The sequence below is a fragment of the Tyto alba genome, unplaced genomic scaffold (genome assembly GCF_018691265.1).
Source record: "Tyto alba isolate M040663 unplaced genomic scaffold, T.alba_DEE_v4.0 Super-Scaffold_10, whole genome shotgun sequence".
Taxonomy (NCBI): domain Eukaryota; kingdom Metazoa; phylum Chordata; class Aves; order Strigiformes; family Tytonidae; genus Tyto; species Tyto alba.
The window spans coordinates 6,286,086-6,313,805 of record NW_024881262.1 but is presented as its reverse complement, the minus strand read 5'-3'; the positions used below and the strand labels follow the sequence as shown (position 1 = coordinate 6,313,805).

At 49.4% G+C, this 27,720-nt stretch overlaps 1 protein-coding gene across 10 annotated transcripts in view; it reads left to right on the top strand.

Annotated features, from left to right (window-relative positions):
- TNIK (TRAF2 and NCK interacting kinase) overlaps positions 1–22,948 on the top strand; it is a 165,071-nt gene extending 142,123 nt beyond the window's left edge. For 4 of the 10 annotated variants that reach the window (XM_042799493.1, XM_042799507.1, XM_042799534.1 and 1 more), the window contains 13 exons: positions 1,137–1,145; positions 2,203–2,387; positions 5,568–5,694; positions 7,948–8,112; positions 11,604–11,718; positions 12,234–12,404; positions 12,691–12,834; positions 14,394–14,528; positions 14,780–14,880; positions 16,415–16,564; positions 17,822–17,981; positions 18,609–18,748; positions 20,634–22,948. In XM_042799493.1, the coding sequence (XP_042655427.1) occupies positions 1,137–1,145; positions 2,203–2,387; positions 5,568–5,694; positions 7,948–8,112; positions 11,604–11,718; positions 12,234–12,404; positions 12,691–12,834; positions 14,394–14,528; positions 14,780–14,880; positions 16,415–16,564; positions 17,822–17,981; positions 18,609–18,748; positions 20,634–20,717 (1,686 nt within the window). In that variant the 3' untranslated portion in view covers positions 20,718–22,948. Of the gene's footprint in view, positions 1–435; positions 439–1,136; positions 1,146–2,202; positions 2,388–5,567; positions 5,695–7,947; positions 8,113–11,603; positions 11,719–12,233; positions 12,405–12,690; positions 12,835–14,393; positions 14,529–14,779; positions 14,881–16,414; positions 16,565–17,821; positions 17,982–18,608; positions 18,749–20,633 lie in introns of all 10 variants that reach the window. The other 6 variants (XM_042799516.1, XM_042799509.1, XM_042799503.1 and 3 more) reach the window with 3 other exon arrangements.
- Positions 22,949–27,720: the final 4,772 nt, after the last annotated feature.

The following is a 27,720-nucleotide window of genomic DNA, read 5'->3' as shown; positions in this document are numbered from 1 at the left end:
AGTTATTAAAAACTAATTAAGCTGATTTTTAAAATACTTGACTATCTTCTAGCGATGACCAAAGAAGGCTGAGAGGGTGCCTTGCAGCACGTTAGAAGTGGAAGCTGCAAAACAGAAGTAATTTTCACAGTCCATGGCTGTGATAGGGAAGGGTTCAGTCCCGGTCCTACACTGCAGGAAATCCAGCTGCAGTTCTGAGAGGCTCTTACGCAGCCCTAAAGTCCTTTTTAAAGTTAAGAAGGCTCCAATCCAACTCAAAGGCAAGTGCTCGATAAAGAGCGTGTTTTGTACTCTAAATAGAAAGCATTGTTAAGCTGTTGAAATTGTCATTGATTCTTATTTAGGAAAAGAAACAATCATATCATAGAAGCTGCTACGCTGCTAATTAAAATAATTACTTGCCATGACTACAGATTTGACTATTTCCATCCCAAGCATGTTGACATCAAAAATTAACTCTTGAAATACCACATTCGCTCTTTAATTGTGATAAAGAGCTTTTCTTTAGAGGTACAGAGAGCGTTTGGAGAGGGGTATGTAACACCCATCACACGTAGCTGCTGTGAAGCAGATTGATCTTTTTTTTAAAAAAAAAAAAAACAAAAAAACAAAACAAAACAAAACAAAAAAAAAAACAAAACAAAACAAAAAAAAACACAAAAACCCTCAGGTTTTTTGATATACAGACATTTACGGGTCTGATGCAAATCTCTCTGACGTCCCTGGGAGTCTCTGCAATTTGTCAGAGGCCGGGCAGGGCAGGCCTGGGAGCAGAATGTGTGGCTGCCCACCGGTGGGAGCCCGCCGGGAGGTGTGGGTCATCAGTAACCAAAGTACAAATTGCTTGCAAAATATTCCTGCTTCACGATGAAAAAATAAACTGGGTTTGCATCTCAGCCATAGAGGTTTTCCATTGTTTTCTTCACATGTCAACGGGATAGATTTTAAGAGCTCCCTTTACAACCGTAATTAATATTGCCGTAGTCGCCCTGCTGGAACGGTAAACTGGAAATGCAGTAAATGAGAGTATGGCCGTAAGACAATTGTGGAATTTAGTCTTTTTCAATGAGTTTCTTTCTCCCTAATCCTTTATCTCTGACCGAATGCACTGATGCCTACCTCGGTCACTAATATAGGGAGAAATGGTAAGACTGACAATTGCGATGCTTTGTTCGTCATGTGCATGTCTTGTGCAACAGACTTCTCTAACCCATTCTAATTCGAGCTCTCATGCTTTTCTGCCCTACTGCTTCCCCCTGCATTGCTATAAAAGCATGTAAGATAACAAAAAGTCTCTTTTCTACACGGTGCCTGCCATGTTCCTTGTTTTGAAATAGCAGTGTCTATTTTATATGACTGTCGGGTCTGAGACCTCATCAAAGTCATGGTAAACTGAAAAATTATTACTAGGCTTTGGGACTGCTCCTATCTTTTTTCTTGTTTCGAGGCTTTTTTTTTTTTTCTTTTTCCCCTTAGCTTCTAGGCTGCCACATTTCACATAAAGTGCTTAATGGGTCCCGCTGAGGGATTTTTTTTTTTTATTTTTTTTTTTTTTTTTTTGATCGTGTGGCTGACTCAGAGCTGTGGCTCCAAAGTCTGGCTGAGCTGGGCGCTTCTCCTCGTGCTCCTCACTGCCTCTCGGCAGCCGCCCGACAGCGGAGACTCACCACGGAAGCAGCTCTTGACGTGGGGATTTTGCACCACTCCATGGGAGATGCTGTCATTGCTTCCTTCCCAAATGCATTTATTACAGAATAAATACAATTACAGGGTCTCTCTGAGAAGTTTGAAAGAAGAGAAAACCCTGCTGCAGGAGAAATTCTCTGAGCCAATCTTTGAAATGACATTGTTTTCCAGTTTACTATGATGGTGACTGAACTTCACCTTTTCCAACAAATACAATTTTGTCGTGTATATACATATAAGTGTGTGTATATATATGCACATACACGTTCCAAACAGAAAAAGAAGAGGTTGGCTATTGATTTTTCAGTGAGCGTAAATCAGTTTTGTTTTGTTTAATAAATGCTACATGCTACAAACATTGTCTTACGTTCGTCTCATGTTTGTAACGACTCTGTAAAGCTATTTCTCGTTGCTCGTGCTGTTAGCATTGGCTTTTGAAGAGATGTATGTGACGTTCTCCTTGCTTTAAATATAATAGCCACTGCTTTCTTGTTTCCTTGCCCCCATCCCCTTTAGGATCTGACGGCCTTAGCCAAAGAGTTGAGGGAGCTGCGCATCGAAGAAACCAACCGTCCCCTGAAGAAGGTGACGGACTACTCCTCCTCCAGCGAGGAGTCAGAAAGCAGCGAGGAGGAGGAGGAGGATGGGGAGAACGAGACGCATGATGGGACCGTGCCCGTCAGTGACATCCCACGGCTTATGTAAGAAGTGCTTTCTTTTTGGGGGGGCAAACCGTGAAACCGTAGTATGTCTTGGCCTAGCTGTGGTGTGAGGCACGTCCAAAGCACGTCGGTGTTTGGTGGCTGGCACTGGGAACGGCATCACAGCTGCAAGGGATGATTTACTCGGGTTAATCTTTTTCCTGGTCCAAACTAGAGATGCTTAATGGGAAAAACTGAATTACTTCCCCTGCACGTTCAGGAACTTGGACTCCAAGCTGATGGACCCGTTCCTGCTGATGAGCAAAGTGGGTTTTTGGCCGGAGTGGATGCACCTGACCTCGTCCACGCCTTGGGTCCTGCCCACCGGGTTGGCATGTTAAAGCTCTGCCTGCTCTTGAGCCTGATCTCACCCCCAATCAAGCCATGCTGAAGTGCAGTGCTTGGTGGCCTGCCCGGTGCCAACTGGTAGAGCCAGGATTATAATAATCCTGAATCTTTGTCTTTGATTTTTGTCCTTGGCTCAGTCACTGTGCAGGCAGCAGAACGTGGCAGGCTAAAACGTTCAAATGAAAAAAACAACGGACTGTACTATGGTGTCCCCACTACAGGTCAGGGGACGCTTGTGCTTTTGAATATCTATAGATGAGGGAGGAGGGCAGCACAGCTTCAACGCCCACCAAATAGCTGCCTCCACACAGAGCCAGCTCGCGGAGCATCCCGACCCGGGCTCCCTACTCGGCGCTTCAGGGGTGTTTCTGGGGGGTCTCTGCCTGGCAGCAGGGTCTGACTCCCACCCCTTTGAATTCACAGAGGAGTTGTGGGCAGCCTTTAGGGGATTGTTTGCAGTTTAATCAGTTCATTTCCATTCTTAAATGAATTATTAGTTGATACGGGCGTATGTGGCTTCATAGTGGTGGGATGCAGAGCGGCAGGGAAACCCCCCGGGCAGCAAGAAGACCTTGGAGACCTGTGTTAAGTGGAGTACCGAGCTCCTGGGTTGGAGCTTCCTTCCAGAGGAAGAAGTAAAATCAGAGCTCTTGGAATTTGTTGGGGAAAGTCAGACAGAGGGATGGGTCTGAATATGCAGCAGTCGGACGGGCAGCCACACGTGCGAGAAGGGCCCTCGGGCTGCTCGCAGAAGCAGAGTTTAATCGGGAGCCCTTAATCTGTACTGACATCCTTCCACCAAACACCTTGGGTTTGGCACAGCACTTGTCAGTGGGTAAAATATCTCACTGAAGGCTTTGCAGCCAGGACGAGAGACGTGGCGGCGAGATGGATGTCCCTAACCTGCTGCCAGCCGAACGCCACTTGTCCCGTAACGTCCTGCGGATGCACGTGCCCCAGAGACTGAACATGGAGATGCCAACCCTTGGTGTCACAGTGAGGTGGCAGGAGCTCTGTCCGTATCTGACCCTTCGTGGGTATCTGTGGGCATGGCTGCACTGCTGTGTGTCTGGGGAAAAAGAAAGCAAATGCTTGGCTTTACACCCTTATTGCACAAAAGGAACCTTAACTCAAGTTCAGACTAGAGGTACTTGGGCATTTTTCAATCAAAGCTTTATTTTTCCTGTGTTCAGTGTTTTTCCTTAAAAACCAGGGCTGAGAGCGATCATCTCATTTTCTCCTGCACCTTCCAAGCGATCCGTGTGTAGCCCATTTTTACACTTCCCTGGGCATCCTTCCTGAGCGCTGGGCTGCTCTTCATTCCAGCTCTGTCCAGGTCTCCCCTGCTGCGGGATAAGCCCATGCGTTGCTTTGTGTCCCAGTGGATAGGAAGGACCATTTACTGCTTCCACCTCTGCAGATACCTTTGCTCCATCTGAAGACTGTGATGTCTCCCTTCAGCTCCCTCTCCTCTGAGCTGTGCAAGCCAACTCTTGCCCGTGTCCAGGGATTTCTTGCAGGGTGACATGGAAACTGCGCTCAGATGAAATTTGGGACCTGGGGACTACCACAGCCACTCATTGGCGCACTGTATGGTCTCAAAATGAACATGCCTCCCTTTCTCTCTGCTTTCTTATTTCTAAAATGGAAATAACTGTGGTGTTCTGTCATCCTTTGGTGGTGTTGAAAAGCTAATGGTAGGAAGGTCTGAGCTCCTCACGTGAAAGGTGCCACGGAAGTCTGGCACGCTCTTGTTTGGAGTGCTTTGGTGATGCCTGTCCAGTCGTACGTTTGATACGATGCGGGCGAGGATCCCTCATTGAGCCAGTCCCACCTTGGGGTCCCTGGGGCTCACATTGGACCCGTCAGCCCCTTGATTAATGCGAGCTTGCCTTGGCTTCTCACGCTCCCTCATGAGCCTCTGAGCATTGACAAGTAGGTGTGCATGGGGATGAGGTGTTAAAGAGTGAATTACTTCATACTGATGGAAAGCAACTGGTCTTCTGGCCTTTAAGTGCAAAGTAACAGGTCTTATCAGCAACATCTTCATAACTACCATTGGCATTTTCCAGCACACAGGCAGGGCTGGATAATCCAGAGGAGCTTCATCATTTGCTTTTGATTTTGCTTGAATTATATTTAAGCGTCTGGTCTGCTAAGAATGTAATAATAAAGGAACGGTGGCTGCTCACCACCTGCAACATCCACTCGCAGGCAGCCCTAAAATTTAATGTGTGTGAGAATAAATTCCAGCCTGTCTCTTGAGATAGGAGTACGGAAATAAACTCAAGGCAAAATCATGGGTTAGGGCTACATTTTCATCTAGAAAACAGCAGAAAGCTACAGGACATAACTTGTACTCCTGCCAGCACCTCCTCCAAACTCCATCCCCTCCCTTGTTGTCTTTTGTCATTGGATGCTCTGATGCACTGTTCCCTTTTCAGGGGTTGAGAGGGGGAATAAAGGGGGGTGATTTTTTTTTTTTTCTTTTTTTTTTAACTTTCTTAAGTGGAAAAAAATGTTGTAAGGTAGAGTGGGACTGCAACTCCTCATTATCTGTTCATCAGTGCTCCTCTCAGGGCACCTTGGGACAGGAAAGGCCCTTCTTCTTGGTCTCCATGCTGTACCTCTAGTGTACCAACCTGACCCTGGTCCTGTATTTCTGGCAATGTAAATAATTTCCCCATGCATTTAAGTGGATATATTTTCTAATTTTTCTTCCCATGAGGTACAAAGCCTTACCCTGAGTAAAATAATACTGTATTAGAGGATTTTTCAACTAGTTTAGCAAACCAAACGTTCATCACTAATGCTTTCCCATTCTGTCCTCAGACCAACAGGAATTACTGGAAGCAATGAGCCGTACAACCTGGGAATGGTGACAACCCACGGGCTAGAGACTTCCCATGCAGATACGTTTAGCAATATTTCAAGGGAAGGGACTTTAATGGTGAGGGAGGTAAGTTGTAAAACAAATATTTCCATGGAGCATCTTCAGGAGGTTTTGCCCATGTAAGCACAAAAACTAACAGTGCTGTGTGTCCGGAACACAAAATGACTGAGTAAATTGTGCTCGTTAGCGCTCTCGTTAATACAATTTACACTCGGAGCAAATGTGACAAGTGCAAATGTTTCTCAGAACTACAAACAGCAGTGAATAGTAATGCCAGGGCACGGCCGGGAGGATGCTCATACAAATAACTCTGCCACAATCCCACAGTAGCTCCAGGCAACAGAAGTTGTCTTCTATTTACAGCATTGAGTTAATACTCTTGGAACCTGGCCCAAAGTTTGCCCTCTTCTTCCCAACCTTCGCCACCGCGTAACCGTCAGAGACGTGCGGTGTTTGTAAAGCATTTGGAGGTTTTTACCAGGGGCTGGTCCTGCTCGGGAAAGGCCGAGCCCCGCTCCCCACCAGCTAGCCCAGTGAGCCGGCTGCGTGGGCACGGGGCGTCCCAGACGGACGCGAGCCCCCCCGTCCCCAGCTCCGCCGTCGCGGAGGTAAGGCTGCGGCCGGAGCGATCCTGCTGGAGGAGTGAGGCAGAGGAGGCACGTTCGGTTGGCTGTGGAAGATCTCCCCCAGTGTTTCTTGGTTTTCCAGTTGCTGGAACGAGCTGGGCGATGCTGCTGGAAATTCAGATGGGTGGCAGGTCTCTCGGTGAGGGGGCAGGAGGCTCTGGCAGGTAGCAAAACAGGGGAGTCACTCTCCTGCCAGCATGTAAAGGAGGTGGATGGGAGAGGAGAAGGAGGGAGGGGAGTTTGGAGTCAGCGATCATAAAGGAGGAACGTTTAGATCAAGCACAAATTAGCTCCGAGCAGCATTTTAGTTCTTCATTCCATCGATACAAGCTATTCACATATGAAGGGGAAAAAAAGGAATGCAACTTTGAAAGAGAGGAAGGAGTTAGCAAAAGTCACAGCCTGTTTGCTGCCTTTCTCCGCGAGTTTTGGAGGCGGGCAGCAGTGCTCAGCCCCCCCATCCCTCAGGGGCGTGGAGCTGTGCGGAGCGGGGATCCCCACGCAGCCCTCGGCACGTCCGTGGAGCTGGGAGGGTGATGTGGTCGAGCAGGGGAACAAGTCCCCGCTGTAACAGTTTCTGAGATGAGCTTGGCGTTCAGCACCACAGCTGTAACACACGTGGCGTGCCAGCGAAGCCGTGTGAGAAAACCAGTGATGCAGAAGGGTGTAAAAGCCACGGGCAAGACAAGCAGCTGGGAAACCCTTTTGTGGGGAGGGGGCACAGTAAGAAACCCAAACTGCTGCCGGGTGCTGCGTGCGTACTGTTTGCTCCCCGCTGCCACCATAGCCGTCAGAGGACAGACTCCCTGAGGTCAGTGGGCTTTGGGCAAAGGGCTTTTTGCTCCTCAGAGGGATAGCAAGGTGGTTGGAGGTGATGGTAAGGAGCGATTGAAAGAAATGTTGTCAGGACCGGTCAGAAACTTGCTGAGCCTGTTCAGAGGGAGTTTTCCACTAATCCCAGTAAACGGGCAAGTTTCTGTGACGATCTCATTGATGCGCTGCAGGTAGGTGGGATTCATTCAGAATGGCAAATACCTCAAAACGGTAAGCAGGGAAGGGAGAAACTTTCCAGCACCCGCCGTGCACGAGGTGGGGATGGAGAGGAAGGGGAGCTCTGGAAAAACCCCAGGAACCTTGTGCACAGAGCGAGATGCCGGTCGTTGTGCCGCCGCTGCGGCTGTTCACTGCTGTTTTGGGTTACAGAAACATGCGACGGGGGCTGTGTTGGCATTTGCAGTCAGGCTACTCGCTGCCGTAGCTGTGCAAAGCCGTTAAGGCTAACGCTGATCGAGGGGTCAGATTCTGCTGTCACCAGTGGCCGTGTGGGAGGAGAGCTGGCCATGGGGTTTTGCGCCCGCGGTGGCAAGAGCAGAATCTGCCATACGTTCCTTGTCTCAAAACGACAGTGATCAGGCTTCTCTCGCTCTAACATGGCTAATAACTCTGTATCGACTTTGTGATTAATCCTGTCTTTATTTCTCCCGGGATGGGGGGTTGGTTTGCTGCTTGCCAGATTGCATGGGGATGGAAACAGAGAACATCCTTCTCCTGTGCTCGCTCTGGGAACTGGGGGACTGCCAACGACTTGGTTTTGTTTGGTTTTTTTTTTTTTTTCTTCTCTTCTTTTTCTCTTTTTTCCTCCCCGCCCCCCCCCCCCCCTTCTCTTTCTTCCTCATGCGTTGTGTCTCTGCAGACCTCTGGTGAAAAAAAGCGTTCTGGCCACGCAGCCAGCAATGGCTTTGCAGGTCACATCAATCTCCCTGACCTGGTGCAGCAAAGCCACTCGCCTGCGGGCACGCCGACCGAGGCCCTGGGGCGAGTCTCCACGCATGCGCAGGACATGGACTCGGTGCCTGAAGTAGGTGGTGGGGGGGCTCCTCTTTCTCCTTTGCATCGCTTTAAACAAGTATTAACATCTCTGCCCCGTAAAGGGGCTTTCCTGCTTTCCTCCCTGGCTTTCTTGGCTTTTCCCTCTCTCTGGTCCACGTGGGTGAGTGTAGTGGAAGTGCAAGGGAATCTGATGGGTTGTTGCTATGTGGGTCTGTGGCTGATGGTGGAAATGTGTAATAGGTCTTGTCTCGAGCCTTCCAGCTGAAATTTTGGTGGTGACGGCATGAATGCTGCCAACTGATTTGAAAGCCCCATTATTTTTTTTTTTTTTTGACACTCGGAAATACAGGAAAACTGAGAGCCAGTGATGCCATTCACTTCAACTGGGCCCAGCTTCCACCTGTGCAATCTCTGATACTTAATGTGACTCAAAAGGTTTGCAAAAACCCCAAAGCCAACAAAATTCAGGATACTTCTTCAGACTAGAAACGATCTACACACCTTTAAAATTGTGTGTTTCCTGTCATGGCAAGGTATTTCTCCCTGGTCGCTGTTTTATAGGGACACAATTGTACATTAACATTGTATAAGGTGTAAAAAGTCCTAGAAGGTACAAGATGTGACAGATAAGGGAACTGATGTGTCCTGCTTACCATCACCAGCTGTGGGAACCAGGCACAGTTCTCTGTTTTCCCACAAGAAATCAACCCTTTTGGTGCAAAATAAGATATTTTGTTTAATTTTTTTCTTTTCATTTTGTTGGTTGCACGCCAAAAGTTTTGTCATCATATTCTCTTGTGTAGAAGTTACGTACTCATTATATGGTGTGCTTTTACTAGCAGTATAAAAATAAAAATTGCTTGGAATTGGGCATTGATAAAACGTAAGAACAGATGGTATGTGACTTGACCTCAAGGTTTTATCTGTTTCCTCGTTGCCTTTAAAAGCAGTGTTGAGAGAGTTGATCCTGAAAGTAACACCTTCCACAGTCATCCTGGGACTCCTTAAACACAGGCAAAGATTGGGTTTAAATATATTCATTTATAGAATACCAACCAAGAAGATCTTTTCCATTTCTAAAAATGCATTTTTAGGGCTGACTGAGCTGGGAGTGGGTGTAAGTGGAAACTTGGGGATTTAGTTCAGAGGCTTCCAGGTGACTCATGGTGCTGCGAGCAAAAAGAAGGGAGCAAGCACAACCTCACCCTGCAGCTCGATGTTGTATCTGTAAGCCACCACGGAGGTTTATAGGCAGTTGAACAGGACCTGGAGGAAGATGAGGTCTTAATATTTAAATACCAGACTCGGTAGTTATTAAAATACCAGCCTCTTAGGAGAATAGCTTAATCTGAGCAAAGAAAAGAAATACTGGGTGCATTGGGATGAGGGGTTTCTTCATACTGCAGTTGTTGGAAAGCACCTGGCTCTCAGCTGGAAAGCATCCCTATAAATATTGAATTCTTCTCCTCCTTGAATTTTGGTCTTTTATGGAAAAGACATCCAGGACAGGGAAAAAGTTGTGTATTTCTTGGATATGAAAGAAGCACAAAGGCGCTTGGGCGCACACTGATGTGGCCGCACTGTGTATGTAAATGCAGTATCTGTTCCTGCAGCCTTCCCTGCCGCAGGCTGTTAACTCCTTCCGTGGGTCTCAGTTACCATGTACTTTTTGGAAATCCATCCCGTTTCTATGGAAACAGGCAGGCTGTCAGGGGATTAAGAGGCGGGAGAGAAGCGGGATGCGCAGCGTGGGTTTGGCAGGCACAGGGCATGGATGCCGGCTCACCCACAGATGCCAGCCCCAAAATGCTTGGAAAGTCCCAAGCCATGAGGGAGCTCCCACACCCGATGGTTTTTTGCCCCTAAATCTTTTGGTGGCCCGCTGGGGGACAGGTACGAGCCCAGCCTGGTTTCAGTGTGGATGTGCCAGGGCAGTGCTGTTCCCCGTGGCGCGCCTTCCCGCGGCACGGGCTTGTCCCCGTGGCAGTTGTCAGCACAGGGGCTGGGGTGGTGGCGTGGGGCACGGGGAGCAGCCTGGGCTCCGGTGGCACGAAAGCTGAGGAAGATTTATTTCAGAGAAAGAAAATGTCCCAAGGAAGAAAAACGTAAGCAGTGGTGCTGCTGCAGGGTGACTTGGGTTTTGCTGCTGTTACGGCTCTTAATGGAGCTCGTGCGTAAAGCGTATCCTGGGTAAATACTGGGGTGGGAAAAATAAGCTGCTCAAAAGGAGGGGAAATCATATCACTTTGACTCCCAAGGCAAGGATTTCCTTTTGCCTGTGAGAAGGTCTTAGCCTCGTTTTCTGCCTTAACAAAGCAATGGCTTCAAAGAAAACGCAACGTGATGTTGCAGTTTGTTCCTCCCCAAGTTCCCGTGGCAAACTATTGGCTGTGACATTCCCCAAGATACCTTCAGGTTAAGTTTTGTTAGCTTAGATGCGGCCCTTTCTGCAGTGCCACCTGAAATGCTGTAGGTGATTTAACACAGTTCATTGAAATGGCAAGTGACCCCTACGTGCCGTCCCCAGGAGGTGTGCTGAAGACCAGATTGGGGGGGGATTGGAGCAATGTCAGGGATGCCATCTTCTGATGAGCCTGAGTGTCCAAGGCATCGTCAAACACCCCCTGTTCAAAAGCTCTCCCTAAAGCACCACACAGCTCACCCCAAGCCTTCCCCACCTCCAGCTCTTCAGATCCTCCCAAAACCGGAGCAGCCAGGTGTGCTGAGGGGCGTTGCTGGACCTGCCTCAGCAATAACAGCCCAGCAGAACGAAAAATAGGTGTTTTGCTAGAGATCTGACTTCCCCTACTTTCACAGGGACATCAGCGTTTTGGCTTAGCCCAGCGTATCTCTAGATAACAGGTGGTAAAAGCAGAGCGGTGTTATGGCTGTATGAGCTCTCCTGCTGAAGCTTTACAGGTCCTAAAATAGATTTCCACAACCTGTTGAATTAAAATCTATGCTCAGACAGTGCTAGTTAGCTTTTGGCTTTGGCACAAGCTCTCCGAATCACTCCGGTGATCGCTGGATCCGTGTCAGCTGCCCCATGCCGGGGCTTTCCAGAGCTCCCAGTGCTGTCCTGCCAACCTTGGCTGCACGGTGGGAGAGTGGGAAAAGCAAACCCTGGCCTGCCTGACATCCCAGAGCAGGCTTTTTAAGGCAGGTCTGTTACATGCAGACCAGTTGGTTTTTACCTGCATTGACTTTTGCCTCTGGCCCCTGCGGCTTCTCCGCTAACCAGTCTCATGGCTGTGCTGTGCTTCTGCCTGCAAGAGGAGAGCAGAGCTGGGCCCTGCTCCTCTCATTTTCTCTTGCTCATGGACACGCACAAGTCCAATTTAATGTTTTTCCTGATTAGTTGTGGGGGAGGAGGAGCAGATGTTCGTATAAGGCTCAGAAAGGGCACCACAGGGCCAGGCACGGCGTCTGCTGATTAGAAAGTCTCTTACATATACAAACATACATAAAATTATTGCTATTTCTGTGCTCTGAGCTTTCTCTTTGCTGTTTATCTTCCAGTATGGCATGGGAAGTAGCACCAAAGCCTCTTTCACCCCGTTTGTGGACACTAGAGTGTATCAGACCTCCCCTACTGATGAAGATGAAGATGAGGATGAAGAGTCATCTGCCACTGGTAGGAGGCAACGTGGCCGGTTTGAGAGGGGAGGGCCTTGTGAAAGCCAGGTCGTGGGGCCTGAATAACCCCACTGAACCTCTTTCACATTTCACTTGCTCATGTCTGCATCCCTGTGCTCTCCAGTTTCCACCAGAAAGGTCTGAGAGAAAACAGGGAGCAGGAGCCAGGAGAAATGTTCCTGGCAGAACCGGGAGGTGGTAATCGCTCCAAAAAGCTGGCAGTTGCTCTGAAGTCATCGAAAACGGCTGAATGTGGGCAGGCAGGCAGCGAATAGTGCTGGTCAGCTTGGTAGGCTGGGCTGGAGGTCTGGGGATATCACCTGCTGATGGGTTTGGTGTTGGCTGGTTCCAACCCACGAGAAAACCCTGATCCCTCTCCAAACTAGTAGCTTGTGACATAGTGATGACTCCACCATCGGGAAATAAACCAAGTATTGTCTTCCTATCCCAAAAAAGAGGCGACAGAAGAGTTAATCCATTACGCCTTCTTATATTCTTGTGTTTCCTTGCAAGCCCTGTTCACCAGCGAGCTGCTCAGACAGGAGCAAGCCAAGCTGAACGAAGCCCGGAAGATCTCGGTGGTGAACGTCAACCCCACCAACATCCGTCCCCACAGCGACACCCCGGAGATACGGAAATACAAGAAGCGCTTCAACTCGGAGATACTCTGTGCTGCTTTGTGGGGTAAGCCCTGAGCACGCCGTGCCCTCGGCAGAGCTCCCCGGAGCGGGTGGCTGGTGATGGAACACGAATGTGTCATCTCGGAACTGATGGGTTGTCCCCTTCTCCATCCTGGGCAATGTCGTTGTCCCCGAGTCCCTGCGCTGTAAGAGTTGACCCTCCGTGGTGGTGGGGGGATTGCAGCCTTGGCTGGGATCAGTCACGCTCGCGGGGGTAGCAGAGATGAGCTCGGGGTGTCATCCTGGGGAGCAGCCGTGGCTCCTGGTGCCCATCGCCCTCTCCTCTTCAGGTGTGAATCTGCTGGTGGGCACAGAAAACGGCCTGATGCTGCTGGATCGAAGTGGACAAGGGAAGGTCTACAACCTCATCAACAGGCGGCGATTTCAACAGATGGACGTACTCGAGGGCCTCAATGTCCTCGTGACAATATCAGGTACACCTCGTGTGCTGTCACCCCATCGTTCACGTTCTCTGCCGTATGCCCCAAGCAGTTCCAGCTCAGACAAAACCTGCCCACACGTGTCAGAGGGGAGCTCCCTCTGGAGGAGGTTTATTCCAGAATCAAAGGCGTTAGATCTGCAAGAATGCCTCCTTCATCTGCAACTCTGCATCCTCTAGCCGGGAAGGGAAGGTGCGGGATACAGGTGGGATACCAGGAGATCCCCCAGCGAGGCAAGGAGTCCCGGCTTGAGGGGGCAGTGAGCTCTGCTTTTGGGTCTGTTTGGCTCTAGCCGAGGGAGCCATGAACCATGGCTTCAGGGCTCCAGCTCAGACTGTGGCTGTGCTCGGGGTGCCCCAAGCATTGTGAGGGCCACGGGCTTAGCACCGTCCCCAGGTTCGGCTGGGAGCTCTGGATCTCTCAAATCAGGCTCATGGCGTGATTTCTGGCAAAAAAAAAAAAAAAAAAAGAGCAAAAGCTCTGTAGTCCAGTCTCCTAGGAGAGTGCCCGGCGTCCTCCCTGCAGAGCAGCCCCATGAAGCACACAGGTGGCAGAGCCTTCTGCTGCTGATACCCACCCCACAAAGCTCACAGCAGACAGCAAGAGAAATGCTCATTAGGGAAATTGCTTGATATCATCCTTCTCTTTACTTTTGCATTGTTCCAACATCCCCCTGGGCCCGCTCCGCATTCACCTGCAAAGTCCTGCTCCCTCCATTCAGATAGAGCTCTTCAGAACCTCTGCGTTGTCATCTACCTTGGTCTGCAGCTCCCCTGGGCTTTTGGGGATACAGCTGTAGGAATAAGGGGTTTGGTCCAAATGGCAGATGGATGGGGGAGGCAGTGCTCCCCAGGGAGCACCGGCCCCCAAGAGAGCCCTGGGGACCTGGGGAAGCCCGTGAGCAGTCGCAGCCCCGGGTTTTTGGTTTGGGTCCTCTCCCACCGGGCTCGGTGCGAGCTGTGTCCTGTCCCCGTAGCGGGGGCTTTGCGGCAGCAGGGAGGTTTGTAGCCAGATCACAGCTGTCCAAGAGCAGGCAGGCAGAAATCTGGCAGAAATTCAGCATTGCAGAGCCCAGCCCCAGGCTTGTTGGCAAATAGCGGTGCCTGTCGCAGACTGAGGAGCTCATGTCTTGGCTCCAGGGTGGAATTAATGTTGTGTGAAGGAGAAGAGAGGAAAGAAACCAGATAGTTGAGTAGTTGGGTAAGCCTTGAGCTGTAGGAGAGCTGGGGTCACAGCCCCGCTGTGCCCGACTGTCTCTCTGTGAACACCAATTTATAGGAAAAGGAACATTTCCAGCCCGCAGGAAGCCAGAGCCCAGCTCTCCCAGTATCCGCCTGCAGTCTGGGAGACAAGAGGTCTGGGCTCTGCTTTCCATATGTTTTTTTCCCCAAGAAAAAAAAAAAAATCAACACAACTATTAAATTACAATTTTCAACTTCATCATGAAACAAGCTTTAATTTTGTCATCTTGTGAGTGAAAATAAGCACTGAAATCTCAAGATTTCCCATGCACACGTGCTCTGCTCTGACAGAGAAGTTTCCTTTACCAACAGGAAAGAAGAACAAGCTGCGTGTGTACTATCTCTCCTGGCTGAGAAACAGGATTTTACACAATGACCCTGAAGTGGAGAAGAAGCAGGGCTGGATCACAGTTGGGGACCTGGAGGGATGCATCCACTATAAAGTCGGTGAGTGGCCTCTCTGGACAAAAAATGTCTGAAGAGATGCATTTTTGTTCTCACCTGACAATTTCTCTTAAAAGTATGGGTAGACCATAGGCACAAATAAATTTGGAATTCACCTGTATGTATTAGGTGGACACTTAACTAAGTGAGAACCAACAGAGAGACACCTTGAGAAGCTGTTCCTGGAGATGAGTTGTTCTGTCTTGTTGGAAAGAAAGTGAATGTTTTTTAAATCGGTTTTATTTTCATTGTAGTGAAATATGAAAGAATCAAGTTCTTGGTGATTGCCTTAAAGAATGCTGTAGAGATCTACGCTTGGGCTCCTAAACCATATCACAAGTTTATGGCATTTAAGGTATGTTTATCTTTTAACCAAAATACACTCTGTAATTGTAAACATACAAGATTTCTGTACTAAAAAAGGAAAGAGCAGAAAAGTCTCTCGCTTACGTAGCTGAGCTCCTCGGGATGCCTGGCAGGCATGGGGGACAGGATACATTCTGGCTGAAGAGATGGGATGCATTCTGCTTACGGCTAACAATTAAGTGTTAAAATGAGCTTACGCTGGCAGGCTTTACTTTAGAAGTTTGCAGAAAGCTGACCAAATGCCCATGAGTAAAATTGAGTTGGCATTTTTGGTGGGGTTTCTTTTGTGTTTTAGGTTTTTTTAAATCTCTGACTAATTTTTCACATACAGTATGAAAACAGGTTGGCATTATTTTCCACTTTTATTTTGCAAGGTCCTCTCCCCTTCTGCAATGTGGATTCTGTTTCAAGACAGAAAGTCCAGGAGAATGACCCACTCTTTCTCTCTCTTTCTCTCTCCCTTTTCATCTACCTCAGTTTCCTTCAGTGAGACCTTTCTCCTCTATAACCTGTCAACGGATATTTTGTACTTAGTCCTTTAAAGCACTTTTCATCCTAAGCTCTGTGCAGAGACAAGTCACAAGGGGCAATGCCTTCTGAAGACGTTCATGCTGAGTAATCTCATTTTTCATCCTCCCAGCACAAACGGGCTTATTCAGTATTAGGTCACATTTGCTTTTTCTGAACAAAAGCCAAAATAAATGGGCTCAGTGACATGGAGAGCTCAGCAGCATTAAAATGGCCTGGGATCCAGCCTCAGTGGGCTCTGGTGAGGATGCTGGTTCCTGCTCCTCGTGCTGCTCCTCCAGTCTGGGAGGGCTGAGCATCCTTTCCTTGCCTTGTAGGCCGGGACCTGTTGGGAGAGTGGGAAATACCACCCACTGAGTTTCCCGGTCAGGAGTCAGAGTGGTCCTTGCACAGAGAGCCAGGAGCCCTTTTCTCTCCCTGGGGGTGTTTCACCCTCCTGCTGAGGATTTTAGGCACAAAGAGATACTCTGTCCTGCATCAGTCCCGGCCAGGGAGCTGGTCCCAGCCTGCGTCCAGCAGGTGAGACTGAACAGAGAAAAGAAGGTCTTTGCTAATCTCGACTCATTCCAGCTGCCCAAACTGGAGCGGTGATCCCTGCCGAGAGGGGAGGTGGGTGGGCACAGCTCTCTGCAGACTTTCCCCTCGTTACCTGGAGCAGCGCTGGCATCGGGGGGGCCCCGTGTGCTCGCTGTACACACGCTCGTGTAAAACTGAGCTGTCGCCTTCTTTCAGAGACCAGATCCTCAGGCTGGCCTCAGGCTCCTGAGGGAAAAGAGCTGTGCTTGGCAAGGGTGAGCACTTCTCTCCTGGGCTGGCTGGAGCGAGTGGGTAATACCCTCCGAGGCATCTGACATAGGAACAGAGAGACGGGAATATAAATAGCCACATATTTAGTAGGAAACACAGTCAAACAAATACGATTTCAAAATCCTATCAAGCTGCTGCTATGGGGATTTGTTCGTTTTCTGTGATACTGACTGAAGGTATTATAAAAGTCTTTTGCAGATCTCCAGCACAAGCCGCTGCTCGTGGATCTCACTGTAGAAGAGGGTCAGAGACTCAAGGTTATCTTTGGATCACACACTGGTTTCCATGTGATTGATGTAGATTCTGGGAACTCTTACGATATCTATATACCATCTCACGTGAGTACACGGGGGAGTGCTGCTGCATGACTAATGCAGGTCACCAGAAAGGTTTGGGCAGGCTCTCAGAGGCTCAGAAATGGTGACCAGTCGGGTGGCATCTTGCCATGGGTATGACATTCTCTGGTGCCATCCCCATCGATAACTCGCTTAAAGAGGACTCGGAGCTATCGCAGACTTCACGTTCATCGTTCCCACCAGCTCTTTCTGTCCTTGTGCCCGAGCAGTCAGGTTTAAGCTCAGGTGTCCCTCAGAAGGGAGGATCTGTCCGTACACTGCACAGAGCTCTCTGTAGGGCCAGACACCATGAAACCAGGGTCTCGGTTGTTGGACAACAGAGGCTCACCAAGAGTGGGAAGCCCAGCACACTGTCCCATTGCGTGGTGTCCCAGATGTGCTCACCAACACTCGTTCCTGCTGAGGCAGCAGTTTGCCCAGGTGAAGGTTGCAGGATTAGGGTAGCCCAAATCTCAGTAAGCTTGCTGCTCAAAACTCCCAAACCCCCTGACGGCAGGGACCCACCACAGGACCTCTCTCGGGTACATCAGCTATTTCAAGAGAGAGCCAGCGCTATGAAAAATACAGTAGATGAGGATTTTCTTGTTGGCTCATTTAAGCTCCATCCATGCTGTTGGCCCAAGCAGCACGAGAAGCTGGTCTGGGAGAAACTCTGTCACTAATCAAATCCAGGAACTGCTGAATCTGATCCGAGCAGCAGAGCCTCCTCTGCGAGGGCTGGCAAGAAGCGTAGGGAGAGATACTGGGGCAGTTTGGGATGGTTTTGTGTTGTCTTCGCTATGGAAGGGCAGACATGGGTGGAAAGTCACTGTAGCTGCCCTTGGAGCTAGAGACTGATTGCTAAAAAATTAGATATTTCTTCCCTAGGGCTACGGGTAAAATTCTGGGTTTATTTACCTTCATTTGAATAGGAGATGGATTCATCAAGTCAGCAGTCGCTTATTTGTATTACAGCCAAGTGTCAGCCATCAGTCTTGGGGGCGTATATGTTGTGAGCTCTCTATAAGTGCTGAACCTGTTTATCCCTGACATGTCAGACAGCTTTGATGGTAGGGTAAACATGACAGTTTATTCCCCTTGAAGCTTATCACTAAAAGACAATGCCTGTTTGGTGAATGGAGTGAGGGTTTTGTTCTTGGGTTGGTTTGGGGTTTTGTTTTTCTAAGATTCTGTTCCCCGCCCCCTCCTCCTTCCTCCATTCAATATAATTCTGACTTTTAGGGTTTATTTTAACTGCAGATTCAGGGCAATATCACTCCTCACGCCATTGTCATCCTGCCTAAAACAGACGGGATGGAGATGCTTGTGTGCTATGAGGATGAAGGCGTCTACGTGAACACCTATGGACGGATAACTAAAGATGTGGTGCTCCAGTGGGGAGAAATGCCTACTTCAGTGGGTAGGTCAACCCTTCCTCTTCACCTGCTTAACATGCAAGTGTTGAGTAAGATGAGGAGTCGAGAGTGCTGAGAGGTGGAGTCATCTGGGATTTTGTTTATCAAAGGAGATTTCTCTGAGCCAGATAGGAGATGCAGTTGCTAAGTTTCTATAATTTGGTCCTCCATAACAAAAGCAAGTAACTTCTCGAAGATTTGAGCTCTGGTTTATCTTAAGTATACGATAAGTATAAAATAATACAAGCTGATGCACTGCTGGAATACGGTGTTGGGTGGAAGAGGGGCTGGGTGTGGAGCTGGGAGCACTTGGGGTTGCTCTTCTGGCTCGGCTGTTGCTCAGCTCCACAACCCGTAGAGGCAGGCCACTGCCCAGCTCCTCACCCACAGAAATTGGAAGAAGTGATACTTCTTCTGTTTAAATTACTCAGCAGTTTCTGGATGAAAAGTGCTCTGTGTAAAGGCTGCCATCCCTGTGGGCACGTGCCTGGCCGCCTGCGCTTCCGGCAGTCAGAGCTGAGCCATTGATCCACACAGGCTTTGAATAACAGCTGATGAGAGCTTTTCTGCCCGTTGCATAATATTTAGCTCAACACACATTGTAACACCTACCAAACACTTCTTTTTGACAGCCTACATCCATTCCAATCAAATAATGGGCTGGGGAGAGAAAGCTATTGAAATCCGGTCAGTGGAGACAGGACATTTGGATGGAGTATTTATGCACAAGCGAGCTCAAAGGTTAAAGTTTCTATGTGAAAGAAATGATAAGGTAAGTCCACTTCAAAGCTTGCATCCGTGCTTTAAGCTACACGCTCCTTTTAGACTTTAAGTTTGGTTTATCTTGAGGTTAATAATTAATCCGAAGGTCCTGCTTAATAAGTAGTGCCCATAAACCCACTCCCAATTAATTCTCTCCGGTGGATGCAAACCTCGGCCTGTGGTGGGATGATCTGCAAGATCTCTTCCACCCGTAGGTGAGATCTGCGTTGACTTGGCTTGACTTTCTCCCAAGTCTTGCATCTGAATGTTAACTATTGAGGCTGCCAAGTCAACTCTGCAAAAGTTGAGAAATGGTAGCAGTAAGGATGCGTAAGCGACCCTGATTTGAGCTCTGGTGCAGAAACAGTCTGATGCATTTTTAGATGCATTTTGATGCATCTTAAACTATTTTCTCCCTGGAGCCCCATCTTTTTCCGTGGACAGCATTGCTAAATATTTCTCTGGAGGGTCACCAGAGCTGCAGGGGGAATGGGGCTGTTGTGTAGATGACCCCTGCCACGGGTGTTTCAGTTGGGCAAGGGGTGCAGGGAATGAGGGAAGGAGAAATTGCTGGAGGAAAAGGAATGTTTGCGTGGAAGAGATGGTTGAACGCTGAGTTCTGTTTCTGGTGTTGGCATTGCCTCATCTCACAAGGTTTCACCGAGAGAAATCAGGACCATGCAGCAGGGAGTTCTTTCGTAATGAGCACGATCACAAAACACGTGAAGGAGCTGATTGCTCTGTCCCCAGAGCAGGGTTTAATAATGTCCAATAAATAAGGTTTGAGGCCATGATCAGTTTATTGAACAGCTGCTCATGAGTGGAGCATTGCCCTACCTGTTGCATGGAGTGAGGCTGGAACTCTGCTGGAAAGATGTATCCTAACCTTGCAATTGAGTAATTCATGGGAAGCTGCCCAAGAAGCTGGATTTACGTTGCTCAAGTACCCCTAGGTTGCTTTTTTCCTAACTTTTGAGTACTTGACTCTGCAGGTTTTATACTGTTTTTTTTAAAGAGTTATTTTTCTGGTTTGCTCCTATTGACTTTTTTTTTTTTTTTTTTTTTCCCCTAAGAAAACTGGAAAAAATTAAACCCACCTCAGTCTTCCTAAAATACTGCAACCACCTGATCACTGGTCGGTTTGAAATACAAAAATCAGATGTTTCTCTTTCTGGAGAAATGGTTAACGATGAAAATCATATGAAGATTGAACAACTTTTGGTTTTAAAAAGGCTTCAGATTGTCCCCTCCCAATATTTGCAAATTATATCTTATTTTGTAAGACTTCCATTGGGGTCAAATGCTGGTGGATCGTGACAGAAGCACCAAAAGTCATATTCTTCATAGAGAGTCCTGATACGTTTCTGTGCTTGGAGCATATTGAAGGAAAGTAATTTTCCCAAGCTTTACTTTCAGGAACTAAGTTTTCCTAAGAAAACCATTTCAAACCGAGGCAGATGTTGACCCAAATGGTTAACATTTATCAAGCTCCAAACCACTGACAGCAGTCTTACTAATATTGCATAATAAATGGTGCCATGGCAATAAAATGTGATAAACTTGGTATTTTTAAAGTGTTCCAAACCTTGCTCTCTTTGGTAGTGATAGCGAGGGAGGTTTTATTACTGTGTTTACTAATAAGTGGTTCAATTTGATCCGAGCCTGGCATGGGTTAGCTCTGACCCCTGCGCTCCACGGAAAACTGAGAACCAGGCAACGGGTCCGCGTAAAATTTCTGCTGTCAGCGGCAGAAAAGGAGCAGGGAGGGAGGTTTAGGCAGAGGGAAACCACAGGGTGTGGGGCAGCTCCTGCTCTCCTCGCTCACCGCGACAATTAACAGACTTTTTGTTATAATAACAACAAGTATTAATAAGGGTTTTTTTGCTTCCAAACAGGTATTTTTTGCATCGGTGAGATCCGGAGGAAGCAGCCAAGTGTTTTTCATGACCCTCAACAGAAACTCCATGATGAACTGGTAACAGAGGAGCACTTGGCACTCACCGCCATGGCATTATTTCTAATTTAAAGGACATTAAACACGTGGACTAACACTGTAGAGGCAGATGCGGAGGGCCCCGAGGAACACCGCTCCCCACACTCCCCCGGGGCGGGGGCTGCGGCAGGGATGGACTTTCGTGCTTGGACCCCCCGAGGTCTCCTGATTACGCTGTGTTATAGTGGGTCATGAGTTTTCCCCCTTTTTTTTTTTATTTTTTTTATTTTATTTTATTTTATTTTACTTTTTCTTTGTCCCCTACTTTGTAAGAACGGGGAAAGAATCAGTGTCAAAAAGTCTGTTTTTAATTCTGTCTGCCTGCTAGCATCAAATATATAGTATGTTGTAAAGTTACCAATTAAATCTGGTGAGAGACAGCACAATAAATGTACCTTTTATCTTTGTGATGGAGGCCATAACCATAGAGCTGGGTAATTTGAGAAATCCTTTGCCTTCACCAACATTTACATGTTGCTTTTGGCAGCAACGGCTTAACGGATTTTTAAAGAAGAGAAAAAATAATAGTTTGGGTTTTTTTTTTTTTTTTCCCCTCTTTTGGGAAATGGATTTTAAATGGCTAAACTCCTAGCCTTAGACTAATAAAAGTCAGCTCCCGTTTTCTGTCAAGTCTGTCAATCCATATTTCTATATGGATCTTCACATAATGGTGTGTCTTGATAGGGCCGGAGGTGCCATTTGTTGTTGCTCCAGCGGTGCCCGCCTGCCCCGGGGCTCGGCCGCGGGCGCTGAGGCGGGGGGGGGGGATCGGAGGGGGAGAGGACGGCGGAGCGGGCGGGGGAGCCCCGCGCTCGCCCCCCCGGGGCGGGAGCTGCGGCCGCAGGCGGCTCCCGGGATGCCGCGGCCGCCGGACCCCGCTGCCCCGAGCCGGGGGGTGCGCGACCCCCCCCGGGCCCTGAGCCCGCTGGCGTGGGGAGGCAGCCGGTGCGGGGACGGGGACCACGGGAACGAGCTGCCAGTCCCCCGTGTCGCTGGATTGGGCTTGTAAAGAGCTTAAAAAAAAAAAAAAAAAAAAAATCTATATATATATATATGTGTGGTTTCTTCGGCCGAGGGTTTGAATCTCTACTCGTCTCCCCTCCGCTCCCTAGGAGTTACCCGACAAACAGTGGAAGAGAACATCCGTGCCGAACCGTGTGTGTGTGTTTAGTTCAGGTTGAATCGTGTCCTTATAAACTCTTGCTCAGTTGATTTCCATTTTCGGTGCGTATCTGGGGTTTTCTTTCTCAGTAGCTGCAAGCATGGCCGCCTGTGGTGTTGGGGTGTCGCATAACAAGGTCTGTGTTGCTGGTTTTAACCTACCTCGTTTCCTTTGGGGTTTGTTTTTTTGGTTTGGTTTTTTTTGTTTTTTTTTTTTGTTTTGTTTTGTTTTGGTTTGGTTTTTTTGTTTTTTTTTTTTTTCTTCCATTCCGCTGTTGATCACAGCGCCGTTACCTCCAGTGACATATAGAGAGCTTAACTGGCAATCTTGGTGTACTCCGTAACGATGGCTTTATTAAAAAATGATTAAATCAACAGGACTTGGTCAAACTTGAATCTTTCCGGAGAGCAGGAGGCGCGGCGGGGCCGGGCCGGGCCGGGCTGGGAGCGGAGCATCCCGCGGGCAGGACGTGGCGGCTCGGTGCCGGCGGGATTCCCGGTGGGATTCCCGGTGGGATTCCCGGTGGGATTCCCGGCGGGATTCCCGGCGGGACGCGGTGTCCGGGGGTGCTGTGGGGGTGCTGTCCCCACCCGCCGGGCGCCCGGCGCCTGGCCAAGCGCCCTGCGCAGCGGCGGGGCGGGAATTAAAACCCCATCCCAGTCCCATCGTGGACACTGATTGCCACCAGCTCTTTATATTTCCACTGTGGTTAAAATAGAAATAAAATAAAGCCCGGAGGGTTTTATTAACGTTGCAAACTGATAACGGGTTTGGGGGAGGTTTTTTGGTCCCCCTTGAAGTGATGAATACACAGCTTTGGATGATTATTTTTATTGCGGGTTTTGGGGTACAGCGACGAGAAATAAGGGAATCGTTGTGTTTAAACATAAGGTAGTTTGTGAATGTATTTTTTAAAATCTTAGAGTCGTTCGAAACAAAAATCATGAGAAGCCAATATTAATGCAGTTTTGTCTACGGCGTGTGTGTATGGACATACCATAGAGCAAATGCATTTCTGGTGCCAACCACAATAAAACACAAGACTTCAACATTAAGCCATGCCTTTTATCTTTCAGTAAATAAAACCTGGGGTGTTAACCGTTAGCAGGTCATGGAGGTAAAGTGGCTTTTCAGGGCTCGGATCGCGATGCCCCTGGCCTGGGAGGGTCTCGGGGAAAGGGCAGTTTGGGGCAGGATTTGGGGGGGGGGGGGGGGGGGTGGCGTGTCCCCTGCGACGCTGCCCGGCAGCGAGCAGCGCCCGAGGGATGTCTGGACGGCTCATCACCACCTGAAAACTTCTATTCTTTTACACAATCAACCCGTGATTGTTATAAAGACATGCTTTCCCCTCCAAACACACCCTAGCTTTGATTTGTTTCTCTTTCGTTGTAAGTAAAATATCCTTGTGGTTGATCGGTGCTATCGGAAACTACTTAATTGTGGTGTTTCAAGAACTAAAACCCAGGGCTCCTTTTAAAACCCTGTTTCTGGGAGTTTTTACCCAGAAAAGGACATTTATTTGTTCAGCTGAGCAGCGCTGCAGGAGGAAAAAAGAGAAATAATGTCTGTGCGTGCAGGAGTCACTTGAGCCTGTTGCAGATTCAATTATTTACAGAGTTGCTGTGAAATACTGCGTGAACCTCAGGGAGGAGTTGTACCCTCTGGGGTAAATGAAATAAAAGCCCTGGGAGCTGGTGCGAGGCCGTGCTCGGCCGCTGGTTTCCCCCCAGCACGCTGCAGGCACCGGGCAGATGCTGGGTACCGTTCCCAAGGCAAAGGATGCTCAGAGGTAAGGCTGTAGCGGCTACTCGTGGGAATTGGAAGGTTTTCAAACCTGCTTCAGAACGACTATCAAATGGCATTTTTCTTGTTGCGGGATGGTTTCGGGCGTTGAACACACGGTGTATTTTTGGGGCAGAAGGGCGACGCTCAAGGTGACCCTGGCCCCGAGCTGGGCTGGTTGCTGGAAATGGTTGAATTTGGTTTGCTGCAATTCCGTCCCCCCCCCCCATCTCCACCCGAGCCCACGCAGGCCCGGCGCTGCTCACGCAGCAATTTTGCACGTGGACGCTGGGGCACGACGACGCGGAGCCTCCCCGGGGCCGTTGGCTGCCGCTGCCCCTCTTGGCTGTCCCGACCTGCTGCAGAAGAGGTTTGGCTGGGTTTGCCTCCCCCTTTTTCTTATCTGGGAGATGCTGCCGCCACCCAGAGCTGGGGAGGTGGGGAGAGGCCCCATTAAACTCCCCTGCTTGAATGCCACTTGTTTTTGCGGGAAGCGTGCAAGGCCAACACACCCGTCTCGTTACAGCTGCGCTGCAAATGCACCAAATTCCCCCCCCCTCAAATATGTTTTGTCAGCCTGAAGCCCCCATCCTGCGAGTGGGCCCAGTACTGCTGCCTGCCCTGGCTGCTGTGCTTAGAGAAAAAATGAACATGCATCGTGTTCTTTTTGTGCCAGCTTCACATGTGCCTCTCCTCAGCCTGCTCTTACCTGGAGAGACACAGCTTTATGGTCTGGATCTTCCTCTTTCCTTTTTGTTTGGTTGGTTGGTTGTTTTTTTCCTTTTGTTTTTACCACCAAAGCTGCTTCTGAATGACCCAAAGGCAGTAAAACGGGTGTGCAAATTACCCCAGCTGCAGATGCAGCCACCTGTCCTTATGGGATCTTTAAATTCCTTTCACTGATGTGACAGCATGGTTAATTGTTCAAAAGCAAAGCCTGACCATAAACTTTAACCCATTGCTTTTATCACACAGCATTAGATTTTGCAACACCACCAATTACACAACATATTGTAGGCAATAAGCATGGCAATTCTGCCTAACAGTAACATTACACGTAGTTCTTACACTTAATTATTAAAATAAAGCATTAGCAATAATGCAAGCACTGTTGTTTGCAAATAGTAGTAGAATAGAAGTGGAACGAGAACAATTTTTTTTTTCTTTCATTTACAAGTACGTTTCACTTTTTTTTTTTTTTTTTTTTTTTCATGGTTTGGGATGGGATCTTAAAGCCCCCCCAGTGCCCCCCCCTGCCCCGGGCAGGGCCCCCTTCCCCCAGCCCAGGGGGCTCCCAGCCCCGTCCAACCTGGCCTTGAACCCTTCCAGGGAGGGGGCACCCACAGCTGCTCTGGTCAACCTGTTCTGCCTTACCACCCTCACACTGAACAGCTTCTCCCTTATATCTAATCTAAATCTCCCGTCTTTCAGTTTAAAACCATTCCCCCTCATCCTATCCCCACACCCCTGACCCAGAGTCCCCCCCCCACCTCTCCTGCCCCCCCTTTAAGCCCTGGGAGGCCGCTCGGAGGGCTCCCCGGAGCCTTCTCTTCTCCAGGCTGAGACTCAACTTGGCCTCACAGGGGAGGTGCTCCAGCCCCCTGAGCATCTTCGTGGTAAGATGCCCATCTCACCTTGCAAGGTGCAGTCACCCCGGGTAAGGCACTGGGAGCTGTTTGGGATTCCTGGCATGTACCTATTTTACACACTCAGGCAATGAGAAGATACAAGGGCAGTTTGGAGCAGGTTCTTGCTGGGAGCCCTGGAGAAAAGCCACAAAACCCTACGGTACTGGCCAAAGCACTAACTGGGGGTGTGGTGTGTGCTGCTGTCCTGAAAATAGTGAAATTAGTATTTGTACAGCACTTTACCTGGGATGCCCTCCGTCTGGACCCACAGCAGTGCTCAGCCACACGCATGGAGACCCACGTTTGTCATCTGCATGCTTCATCTCTGCATCACACCACATTCCCTGAATAACTCTGGGATGAATTTATCTGGCCGAGCTGCTCCGTTTGCCCTGGCAAGGAAAGCCCCATGCGTACAAGGGGACGGTCTCTACTCAAGGCCACGTCTGAGCTGACCCAACAATCTCATTGCCTTCAAACATCCATCTTTCTTTTTTTTTTAAAAAAAAAAAAAAAAAAATGATCGTGAGGCCTCCTGTGATTTTGTGTATCACTTTTTTTTTCCAGCATCTGTAGGAAGCGGGTGACGAGCTGAGCATCTCACCTGGCATCAGCTCGGGGCTGGGCTGCTCTAAATGGGGTGCTGAGGGTCCCGTGCTCACGTCACCCGCAAATATCTTCAAAGATCACCTGAACGTGGACAAAAGAAAGTACGAGCAAGCCCCAGGCTGGCAAACCTGGGGTCTCAGCGGTGAGGATGAGGATGGCACCTCTCCTTCGCCCCTTTGATCTCGGTGGCCTTGGTCAAATAAATCACTTACTGCTGCGTGGAGAGGCTCGCCAGCTGTGGGACGGGTGGGAATTGCTCCTGAGCTGCACCCTGCTGCTACCTGCACCCTGCTGCAACCTGCACCCTGCTGCAACCTGCACCCTGCTGCACCCTGCACCCTGCTGCAACCTGCACCCTGCTGCAACCTGCACCCTGCTGCACCCTGCACCCTGCTGCACCCTGCTGCTACCTGCACCCTGCTGCAACCTGCACCCTGCTGCACCCTGCACCCTGCTGCACCCTGCACCCTGCTGCTACCTGCACCCTGCTGCTACCTGCACCCTGCTGCACCCTGCACCCTGCTGCAACCTGCACCCTGCTGCACCCTGCACCCTGCTGCACCCTGCACCCTGCTGCTACCTGCACCCTGCTGCACCCTGCACCCTGCTGCACCCTGCACCCTGCTGCACCCTGCACCCTGCTGCTACCTGCACCCTGCAGCCTGCGGGCCCACAACCGCCTGTCAAACGCGCAGAGAGATTCGAGGGGCTGATCCTTTCGTCCTGGCGCACGTAGGAACACGGTGCCTCGGGTTTCCAAGCTGTCAGTCAGGGTGGGACGCCCTGACGGCCCCTTTGGGGGATTTACACACACCGACCTTTCTCCTCCAGCGATGCTCAGGATCAGCCTCGAGCCGGCCTCTGCTCGGCGGCACACCCGCATCCCCCGTCCAAAAAACACAGGGGTTTGAATCTGCCAGTGTCACTGAGAGCTACGTATGCCAGTCCTGGCCAGGAGTTTCACAGTGCCTGAGGATTTCAGTTTGGGATTTTTGGATCAGGTTTGTTTTCTGATTCAAACTTGGGCAGCCTGTTAATTGTCTAATCCTGCCAGCCCCCCCCACACACACACACACCTCACAGTGTGGAGGTATTTAATCACAGTGCAAAGAAACGGTGCTTGTAAATGCCTGGGTATCCACACACAGAGAGCAAACAAGCGTGATGAGCAAAGACCTCAGCTGGAAGGACAAATATTGGGGAAAAACTTCAAAAAGCTCAGCCTCGGGGCCCACCTTCTTGCAGCTACACCAGCTCAAGAGCAGAATGCAGGTGCTGGGGCTGCTGGATTCAATTCCTGCATTAATGCAATGAACTTTTCTCCTCCAGTTAAAGTTTTACTTTACCAAAGGAAACCAGTGCAAAGATTAGTGGTCTTACGCTCATCTCCTTTTTTTTTTTTTTTTTTTTTTTTTTTCTCTCTAGAAAGTACATTCTGTGCCCATGTGAAGCCTGGCTGACCGAGAGCATCATCCAACTTGGCTGCCGGACCCATCAAGGCCTTATCTGGAAGGTAATGGCTTTAATCAGCATTAATCACCTTCTTGGCTGATTCAGACTTCGGCATGTCTGCTACCGATGCCACCGCCCCCTCCCCGGCCTGGCAGCTCCTCTCGCTGACGATGTCAAGGACAGCAAAGCCCGAGCCCGAGCGAGACCAGCTCAGACCAGCTTTTGCAGATGTGCAAAGTTCATGACTAGCGAGTGAGCCAAGGCGACGGGCCGCGATGTTGGGCAGCATCTGTTGTGTTTGATAGCACTGCTAGCATCAGCAACGTTTGACAGCCCAGCAATCAGCGGGGGGTGCT